Here is an 11,526-nt window from a genome sequence, read left to right on the forward strand (position 1 = left end):
AGTGATTGAACAACCCTTCAACCCTCCTTGGTAAGTAACTTGTAATGTATGACTAACAAATTCAACTGCATTAGTCACAATATTTTGAGTCAAATGAAATACTTTTAACTATCAATCAATTGTGCAATGTTAGATGATTTTTAAATCATAGTACTTTTACAAGTACTTAAAGAGCACTAACACTAATTATCAAAATGATAAATCACTGCTCCACATGCACACTGTATTAATTCTCACTAAAGACATCCATAGAGTACTTCTAAAAGTACCAAAAGAGCACCTAGCACTCTAATCATCAAAACAATCAATCACTGCATCAAGTAAAAATTGTCTTAGCCCCTACTAAGATGTTCACAAGATTAGTTATACAATAAAGGAATTAAAATTTCCAATAACTCCTTATTGAGTACTAAACTCATTTCCTGTTAAACGTGCATAACATATTTTACACAACTATATATAGAACTAATTTTTAACATAACATATAGCTGATTAGTTAATTTGTCTAGCTATGAGAACCACAATAGGCTAAAGAATTCCCAACCCATGGGAACTGGTTTCCATAACCAGATCGAGTCATTTTCACTTCCAGATAGTTTCTTTGATAGAGACCTTACCAGGTCTATCATGGAATTCCACTGGCCAACCAGCTCAAGAATTCCAATGACCACATAGGGTCCAATATAGGATTCCTCTTAGCAGCGTCCTGTCTATTCCTCTGACAGTGTCGCGTCTATGAGGAATTTTGGGCCTCCTCCAACAGGCTCCAAATCAACAGAGTTACCTCAGGCTTTTTACCTTCTTCACCCTCTTGGAAAACTCTTTTCCCTTACTGAGATCATTTATCTCTAAGGAGAGGAAATCTGGGCAGACAAGTACCATCAACCCCTCCGGATAGGTAACTGCCATCAACCCAAGACATATCCGGGTAGACAAGTACCATCAACCCCTTCAAGCAGGTAACTTCCATCAACCCAAGGCATATCCGGGCAAACAAGTACCTTCAACCCATCAGGGCAGGTAATTGCCATCAACCCAAGGCATTCTAGCCTTTCCCAACTAACTGCAACTGTCTGGCATGTTAAATTTCTCTTTTATCACTATCCCCAAAGTAATTTACATAATGAACCATATGAACATTATCATTAACAAAATAAACATGCATGTACACCATGCATTTACACTTAACCCTCATCATGGGTCCACAACATCTAGATTGATGGGAAACATATCTATCATACATGTTTTATGCATTCAGAGTTTCCAAATAACACAATTCATGCATATCATATAACATTATTCTTTCTCATTTATGATTGCAATTCACATTGCAACAATTTACGTGACGAGTTTTCTTGTTGCCATTAAGCTACCACTACTTAAGCCATCAACAAAATTAGTTATAAATATGCATCCGTTAAGAACTATTCAATTTCCAAAAATTTTCTTGCATACAATATTGTCATGTATAAAAGCATATACAAATATTCATTAATGTATAAATGTCAACAATAGTTGAGTTAATAATCTAAAAAATTCTAATTTCCCATAGTCTATTGTCTTAATCCACACCGTCATTAATGGAGTATTATCTTACATTTACTATGGCCAGCATTGGCCATGCATCATTAATATAATTAAGAATAATCAAGGTGTTCTGACCAACCCTTAGTTCAACATGCATAACTAACTAATTAAACTACCCTTATCGGAAGCAATTCCTCTACTTAAGCAATTAGAAGCATGATCCCTTAAGTGTCACACATGCACTAGAGTTACCACTTGATGTTAGATGCAACAACTATGTTATCACTACTATGTCACCATTTCAGAATAATGACTTCAAGGAGACATTACGAAAATCATTAACATCAACACACTTTAGTTATCATTTTCCAACTCCTTAAGCATGGCCAAAGGAATACTCACATGCACATCAAGTGCTATCTGGTCATCACCAGACTGAACATCTTCTACAATATTCTGGCACTCAAGCCTGCGCTATCTAGTCACCACCAGACTTAGCGTCTTCTGCAAGATTCTGACACTCAAGGCCTATGCTATCTGGTCATCACCAGTCTTAGTGATTCTTTTTCCCTTCTCCATCTATCCCTACAGCACAGTCTTCTTCCTTCCCCTTACTTCCTTTTCCTTTGGAAGCATATATAGTTGGGGAAGGTAGTTAGAGTTTATTGGAAACTACATTAAGTCAAGTAGTCTATTTATCAATAATTGTCACATGTAATTGTACCATGAATGGGTCCTAGAAATGTTACCCACTAGAAATGTTACGGGTTGAACATGCCTCTACAATTAACTTCACACAGGAATGCAACATGCATAAGAAATCCGTCATTCACATAGTAGAGATAAATTCAATCACCTTTAAATCAAGGCTCCAATGGTTTTAATCTCACAACAAGTAATGATTAACATAAAACACATACCATGCTGGTGAATTTCAATTAATTAGAGGGAAACATCATTAAATCTATTAAGACATAAGCATATACTATTCATCATGCATTCTCATGGTGAATAAAATTAAGAACTCTTCTCATAAACAACTGGAACTATAGCACAGAGAGAGTAAGAATCATCATACACGCATTCCATGCATGTGACACCAATCAAACCATCACTTGTTTACAAATTGTAATAATCTTAAATCCAATTCAATTAATGCATATACGTTATATTGGTTATTCATACAACACTAACCAATCTCAACTATAAATCATCTTCATGCATCCATGACAAAACTTAATCAAAATTAGTTATTATGGTCAAGTCTCATTACTAAACTCATTTTTTATTTTCAATATCCAAAGGGGTTCTTCTAATGTCCTTTTAAAACAATTTTTCATCCTATTCAAGGTCGTTCCCCATAATTTATAATCATGTATTGATTCATTAAACTTTGTTCACTGTAACTTCAGTCTTGTTCAATAAATGCATCGTTGTTATTGCCATGTCTACAAATCAAAAGTTGGTAGTTGATTGTCACTTTCCTCAATGAGTATTCAATATTGTTCATAAGTGTGAGATGAGTTTTATTTTCTTTTATCCTCATTAAAAATCCAATGTCATGAACATAGTTATGCAACAAACTTTATTACTTACTACACAAAGCAGTTATAAACATGAATCACACATATCATGCCGAAAGCAGTGTACTACATAAATCAATATGCGAATGGTTAAACTCATACCTAAGTTAATGCCCACTGATGGCATACCTCTATTTTCCTTTCCGCATACCAATTCCCAAAGGCACCAGTATTGAAACCTTTAGCTCTGATACCACTTGTAACGTACCCCAGTAACCTCACATGTAAAAGCAAGCAGTTAGAATTTTTTATACAAATTACCCACAAGTAATTATCCAATTCACAACTCCACATTCTTCATTAACCATTAAATATAATGTTCATTAGTACATGAAGTAAATTGTAATAGAAGACTGTAGGTTGCATACCATTTGCATAATCGTGAACCACCACTGTGGTAGTGTAATAACATAAACTGTCTCATGAACCTTTCGTCCATTTTATGATTTTCCTTAGCCATATTAAATAATCATGTACTAGGACATTATGATTATCACATCAAAATAAAGAAACATCATCATCAAGGATTCAACATCATCCAACTGACACAAAAGGCAATCACACCATTGAACACCGATATATCGTGGAAACCACGTAGGGTGAAAACCAGCAAACGTTTAATCTTTGTATTAAACGCTCGTGAGGGATTTCACCCCTCACTCAATGGCTTATAAGGGATTCCATCCCTTAACCATTGTTATAAAATCATTACAATGAATTATCATTAAGTTGTCACATAACTAGCTAAAAGCTAATATAGTTTTCATGTAATATTTTACTTACATACTGCCACATACCACATTCCTTGTTGCATGATTGTTCTAGCAATGTACATTACTGCAACGCGAACTCATCTACATGGACCATTGATCACTTTCCTGCCACTATGTTAACATCACTTTTCTTTGGCACCAATCGCCATCGTTTCCTGTCAATGTTGTCGTTAACAAGCTTTGGCAATAAGATTAGATACCATAATAATGAATTAGTAATCAGCCTCTCAAAGAGATCTTTTAGCATCTACTCATATGCATGAGCAAGCATGACATACTATTTAACTAGTACATACACCCAAGTAAATATTGTTTGACCTCCACATGTTTATTTACACCAATGCATAATTCTCTTTAAGAGTTCTAACTCATTAGTTCTACTAACATGTATAACGCATTCGTTATATCTTCATACATGTAATAAATTGTTATTTCCATGCTTAAGCACATATGTTCTTTTCACATAGTTATTTTTCGAGAACTCAACATAGTCTCTCTAACACACAAAGAACATAACTCCATATCACAATGACTATTCCTTGTCCATACCATTTCTTATCATATTAGCCCTTCTTTAATGTATGCAACACATATTCCCTTCACTAGAATACTACCATCATTTCATACAACAAACCACATATCTCTTTCTTAAAGGAAGTCATTATAACCTCATTCCTCTATCTTCTTATATGAGGGTTTCTCAAGCTTCCCTTTCAAGAAATTATTAAATATATCCATCTTTATGCATAAAAATCAATATACGACAACAAGGTTTACTAACCCTTTACGCATCAAAATCAAGAAATCAACACAACTCATCTAACAAGACAATCTCTTCAATAGATTTTTATTTTGAAGAAAGTTAACATGATCACTTTCTCTATGTACACATAGACTCATATTTCCAAAGTCACAATCGCTACCCTTACCCTTATGTGCATGCAACATGTGTTTTTTCCTAACACAATTATTTTTACTTCAATGCACATAGTCTTTTCATGAAACAAGTATGGGTTCTGGTTCTTGTATGAACACTATTCATATGTGTCTTTAAAGGAAAGAACCTCTATGTTTATTTTCAAGAAAACTCTCATAAAAGACTTCATCTTCATACCTCAAGTATGCACTCTTTTTCCAAAAAGAAACTATAGAAATGAATATCTATGTGCCTAGAAACACATCATTAGCTATTTCTTTCATGCATGTAATTCATAATCATTTCATAAGAAACTTAGAGATTAGCTAGTACCCCAATGCAATAAAGCATATATCCCTTCTCAATAAAATCCAACTTAACTATATTTATTTTATATTCATTCATTAAAATACTTTCTTTACCAAGAAAACATATAAAATGTTCAATCTTTTACCGCATGCATTAACATTTTTCTTTACCAAGAAAACATATAAAATAATCATCTTTTACCGCATGCATTAACATATTTTCTTTACCAAAAAACATATAAATTAATCATCTTTTACTACATGCATTAACATGTTTTCTTCATCAAGAAAACATATAAAATAATCAATCTTTAATTGCATGCATTAACATGTTTTATTCACCAAGAAAACATATAAAATATTTAATCTTTTACTGCATGCATTAACATGTTTTCTTCACCAAGAAAACATGTAAAATATTTAATCTTTTACTGCATATTGTTATGCATATGTTATCTATATTTGATAACAAATACTTAATAAGATACCCAAATAAAACAAACATATATTTTTCCTTCTAGAAGGGGAGCAAGTTACTTATCTTTTAATATTGCAAATATATATACTAACCAATTTTTATACTTCTGGCCACTATACTGTTGATGTCGTTAAGGGTTGGTTCTAAACGTGTGGCTGTTAGAATAGCTGATAAACTTGCTATATAGTACGATTGCAGAATTCCAATAGCAAGGAACCATGCCACAACACTATGTGCCCCATTCCAATCCGGATATCATCCTCATTGGTTAACTAAGTTATAAAATTGAACCTTAATATGATTCCCAGTGGGTTTCTAGGCTGCCCTTCGAAGAGCCGAATGTTTCTGCGCTGCAATATATGGATCATTGCACTGTTTATTTGGATCGTCTATAGGTCTCACGAGTCCAACATTGGAGTGAGCTTAGTGCAGATCCCCAGAGTCAATGTCACCAAAGATTCCCACCTCAACTACGAGTTCGTACTACAAGTAGATGCAAGGAATCCGAACAAGAAGGTAAGATTTTATTACGATCCCTTTTCTGTGAAAATTTCCTCGGGTGACGTAGATCTGGCAGACGGCTCCATCCCTGGTTTCTTCCATGGGACCAAGAACACCACAGTTTATCGTAAGAGTCAAAACCTAGCCCTTAGTTCCTCTGATGCCAAGAATCTCAAATCTGCTCAGTCAAGGGGAAAGTCAAGCGAGACCTGGATTTGCAGAATTTTGTGAGAGTGAGGATGGGGAAATGGAAGTCTCATAAAGTCAGAGTAGACATCAAATGCAAAGGAGTCTATGTGGCCATTTCAGAAAAGCTTCGGCCGCTACTAGCTCTGATACTCCATGCAAGCTTAAGCCACGCTCACCCGAAGTATTGAGTCGCTTCCCCCTCCCATTGCGTGGGAGAATTTCCTTGTTTCTTGCTTGGGATTCCCATGCAGTTTCACAACTACCAAGAATTAGTTTAATAAATGATTCACAACTTTTGATTTTACGATGAGTTATCTTAGGGATGTTACATCGCCACCCAAGGTTTCCACAGCGCATAGTAGGAAATGAGACCAGGCAACATAGCAGAGCCCAGGAGCCATGGTACCAATAAAATGACCTAATCTCACCCTCATTTAAAAATTAAAAATAAAAACTTGAGTATTATTAACTCTTCTAAATTTGAAAGAATAAAATTATTACACATAGACTCTATTATTCATAATAATATATTTTCCAAAATTATATTTATAATAATTTTAAAAATCTCTTTATCAGATAATTATTTTGAAATATAATTTGTATAATATTATATTGAAAATATCAATACCATGCTAAATATTGTAAATGTAATTTAATAATTAAGGAAAAATAGCACATATCGTAGCATTGTTATTAGATTTATTAAATATAATATATTATTTAAAGCTAATAATTATTTATTAACTATATTGAATTCAACTTTTATTCCTATTTCAGTAATGGTATAGAACATATTTATTCTTTATTACTATTTAAGTTAGAAATTATACTCTTAAAAAATTACATATAATTGATAAGATTCTAATTAATAAGTGAAATAGATTTTTAGGGAATCCAACAATATAATTTTACCCGGATTGTGATGGATAGTTGTTTGAAGTGCACTTTTAAATGTATAAATGAATTCAAAGCCCTGAAAATCCCCTATTGTTCTTAAACTTTGCATATTAAACAAATTAAACTAATTATCCTTAAAAATATCAACAAAATTTTCAGAAAATTGACGAGAAGAACCCAAACAATGGTCATTTCTACCTATAATTAATGCTTCCACCAAATTTGAGTTTTAGTTATAATTTATAGGGCATTGCTAGGAGAAATGGACATGGAACCAAAACTGAAAATCTAAAATTGGTATGTGTTAATTACTGTGCTTGAAGATTCTAATAGATTATATTTCCTATTTATTTTTTAGAGTTAAAGATTATGACTTGCATTGGTCAATGCTAAACTAATAATGATTCATAGGAGAATTGATTGTTACAGTTTTGCGTATTCATTTTTTATTCAAATTCTTGAGTAAATCATGGCATGAACTATTTTCAAGAATTTTAATTCTAAGTGGTTTCTGTAGAAAGCTTTAAGAATAAAAATTCACTATACAGATATCTGAAAATAATGGTATGAATATTGCAACTATTTCCTAAAATTATGGAAGAAAATATGTGATCTACACTTCATTATATTTTGCAAAATTTATAATAAGACCTTTAAATTAGGGTCCAATCAACTTTTCTAAAATTGATGATTTTAAAATTAGTGATTTTAATTATATGGAAAAATAAATATTTAATAAATCACAATCTAACCTATACACGAAAGAGATTTTTGTACACGAAAGAGATTTTTGTACGTATATATTTCAATAGCCCGTAATCATATTGATGTAATTTTCTAGATATTGCTCACGGCATATTGCTATACATGAAATTATCAAGAGTGGTGATTGATGAAAAATATGTTATTTATCTAAATATAACTTATTTTTAATGATTTTAATTTTTAGTAGTTTTCTCGAAAAGCTTAACAATAAAATATCCTGATGTCATGTGACAAGATTTCCTACGAATAACTAAAACTATAAGTCAAGTTATTCGATTTGCCCAACCTTTAGCGTTAATCTTCACCCGTCTTCTTCTTGAATCAAAGACTAGAAACTTATCTCAAACCTTGAGAAAATTCAATAACTCAACACAGTTTTCCAAAAATATTCAATAACCATACATATTTAAAACCCTAAACATTAGTCAAAAATCTTCAACAACAATACATATTTAAAACCCTAAAACATTAGTCAAAAATCTTCAACAACAATACACATTTAAAACCCTAAAACATTAGTCAAAAATCTTCAACAACAATACATATTTAAAACCCTAAAACATTAGTCAATGTTAAATTAAAAATTCTCAACAAACACATTAATTACTATAGAAATTAGAAATCGCCTCGTAAATCTATAGATTAACCATGGTAGAAGCATTATTTTTAAATATATTTTCCGCTAAATCATACGCTAACCAACAAAATTAATTTGACACCTTTGAAACCCTATTCTCACATTTCAATTTTACCAAGATTAGGATTTGCGAGAAAGAATGGCTCGAAATTACGACGCTAACGTCGTCTTCTTACTTTGGCAATGACAAATATACTGACTCTACTGGAGTCAAGGGATTATGCAAAGTATCGCTTGATCCAAGAACTGGGATCGCGTTATTCTCTTCTCTTCCACCATCATACGGAATTGGCACCCCTCTAGCACTCTGAGATCCTTTTGCCTTTAAACTCCTTCCTCCCACTAATTATAATAGATCGCCACCCAAGGTTTCCACAGCGCAGAGTAGGAGATGAGACCAGGCAACAAAGCGGAGCCCAACAGCCCAGAGAAAGCCATGGAACCTAAAAATATCTACATGGTGATGATGGAATATGATTCAGAATACGAGCGTCTCAGGGCTCACAGGTATTCCTACTCATATCTCACTATCTCTAAAAATGTTAGCGGAAAAATGTTTCCTATAGTGTTGCTATCATCTCCTCTTACCCAGAAATCATATTTATACCTCAAACTCCACGCAGTCTCTCAAGATTTAAGTACACTATAGAGATTTTCTTAATATTTAAATATATTCTATAGTCTATACATGAAAGGGAGGAGGTTGATCCGTTATTAGTTGACTTGTAGATGCAGAAATTCATCAAGCGAGCTTGATGTCTATGTTAGCAACAAGCATGACATGGTACTGCAGAAGACACTGGAGGCAGGGACTTATCGAAAGCATTTTTCTTGGGTTATTATGGATGGTTTCACCGTTGAGATCACATCTGACCAGGTACTGTGTATATATATATTTTTCTCTTTATTTCTCCATTTATCATATCATATATTTCCCACAAGTCTATAAGGCTTCAAGGATTCCACAAGTCTTATGCCCTATGCCCTGATGGTTTAATGGCTCCATTTCTTCTGTTTATTTGTTTAATTTCATTTCTATCTGATCCATGCATCTGTTTAAATATGTTCTACTAACCTGTCTCTCTCAATATCGGTGGGTGGGCATTTGAATGGGTAGGCGGAAGTGCTGAGAGCCGCAGGAGTAAGGGCTGTGGAGAAGAATCGTGAAATCCGCGAATGAATATATTGTCAGCCTATGCATAATCCTATTAGTAAATTTATTTCTTTTCGTATCATTGTGCGCCAAATATTGATGCTGCTAGTTTTCGACGACTGTCTCTTTCAGTTCGATGTAGGATTGCCTCATAATCGACTAGTATTTCAGATATCTGCCGATCAAAATGTCAATGACGAGCTAAGACATACTATGTGGTGATACTTATCTCCGTTCTCTTAGCAGTGCAGTAACTATTGACAATGGTAATAAATATCATAGACAAATATTAGAGATTTATATGTGCGTGTGTTGATTGTAATTTATTTTTTGCAAAGAACATAAATCATCGACGGGGAAGAAATAGCTATTTATAGTTTTATAAAAGGTTGTGTGAATATAATTATTGTTATAGAATATTTTTCTCTATTAAATAATAAGTTACATGTAATTTATTAAAATTTAACCCTTTAGGAGTATAACCTGTCTTCTCTACTATCTATCATATTTCATACTCGGCATTTCTTTACATATTTGTTAATGCTTTTTAGAAACGCTATTTCATACTCGGCATTTCTTTACATATTTTTTAATGCTTTTTAGAAAGGCTAACATGTTTTATCTTAATTCTTGAGAAAAAGTTATTATTTAAATTGAGAGCATTGGTTCTTTATATTTTTAAAAAGCATTTTCCATTTTTCTATTTAAATGTTTTTTTGTTTGTCAAATGGACAAGTTTGTCTGAAACTAGCTATATAATGTTGGTAATGGAGGGGAAAGCCTATGCAATTATCATTGGGATGAATTTGTAAGGATTTTGGAGTTTTTGTTGATAAATGAGAGGCATGGAATGGTTTTTAGGAAAACTCTGTTGAAATCTAATTTCAATGTAGCCGTACGCTCCCCAAAACCGCAAGCAAAAACCACAAACCCGGTTTAAAGATTTCTCGGACCGCCTACCTGCAGAGAATGGTTTTCGTACACAAGGGCCCGAGAAAATGTGGAGCCAACACGTGGTTCAGCCCTGACGTAACGCAACGTCATTTTCTCGGGGGTTAATGTTCAACACTTGTTGGTCTTCCGATATTGCCCTCCACCGTCGGATGTGCTCCACCTTCTTCAACCGTTGATTGCCCGAAGCTGCTCCAAACCTGCATACGACAAACATTAAATTCATAGCGTGGAGTAAATCAAAGTTTTGTTGACCATACGTTTAATTAATGAAATGTCATAGTGGTAGGTAGTATATTGAAGTTTTCATATATTGCACGTAAATCTTTTTTATGGAGGTATGGGCGCATATGCTCATTAATTAAGTTTCGTATGGGATATGGGCACGTTTTAATATTTTTTTATATTTACATACGGCATGTATTGAATGTAAAAAAAACGTATGTAATAAGTCTTTTATGTTTTGAGTGTTGACTTTTTTTTTGTAAGTGTTGCACACGGGAGGAAAAGAAATTAATTCTTCACAGCAGTGAAAAAGAATGATGGGGCGGTAAAAGGAAAAACACACAGCAGTGTGTAAAAAGACAAGAACCAGGTGATGTAATTTTTGGAGTAACGAAAAACCATGTGTGGTTTTTTTTGCACAGAAGTGCATAAAGAAAATGTTGCAGTGAATTTTGTAAGCCTGTGTAATTTTGTTTTTCACAGCAGTAAACCTATGTAAATCTTTTTATTACAGCAGTAAGTTGTTTTTCACACCAGTGAATATAAAAAGGATTTTACAGTGGTAAATCTTTGTATCAGGTTTTAATGAATAGAATGTTTTATGGTGGTGAAATATTCTGTCT

General features: G+C 33.2%; 1 protein-coding gene and 1 pseudogene across 1 annotated transcript; both read left to right on the forward strand.

Moving 5' to 3' along the window:
- The first annotated feature begins 5,882 nt into the window (after positions 1-5,882).
- Positions 5,883-6,585, forward strand: LOC149158225 (NDR1/HIN1-like protein 2; annotated as a pseudogene).
- Positions 6,586-8,965: 2,380 nt separating this feature from the next.
- Positions 8,966-9,754, forward strand: LOC149158226 (subtilisin-like protease SBT2.5). The gene is made up of 3 exons (XM_089433923.1): positions 8,966-9,081; positions 9,304-9,451; positions 9,692-9,754. Exons 1-3 carry the CDS (start codon positions 8,966-8,968, stop codon positions 9,752-9,754), a joined length of 327 nt encoding a protein of 108 aa, XP_089290049.1.
- Positions 9,755-11,526: the final 1,772 nt, after the last annotated feature.

The sequence above is a fragment of the Pinus tabuliformis genome, chromosome 5_2, assembly GCF_031772625.1.
Source record: "Pinus tabuliformis cultivar Carrire ecotype Pingquan chromosome 5_2, CPIR1, whole genome shotgun sequence".
Lineage (NCBI taxonomy): Eukaryota > Viridiplantae > Streptophyta > Pinopsida > Pinales > Pinaceae > Pinus > Pinus tabuliformis.

Excerpts from the sequence above, each read along its gene's own strand:
- LOC149158226 (XM_089433923.1), top strand. The coding sequence starts at position 8,966 with ATGAGACCAGGCAACAAAGCGGAGCCCAACAGCCCAGAGAAAGCCATG. Across the intron at positions 9,082-9,303 it reads GAGCGTCTCAGGGCTCACAG|ATGCAGAAATTCATCAAGCG; the intron begins GTATTCCTACTC and ends GTTGACTTGTAG. Across the intron at positions 9,452-9,691 it reads TTGAGATCACATCTGACCAG|GCGGAAGTGCTGAGAGCCGC; the intron begins GTACTGTGTATA and ends TTGAATGGGTAG.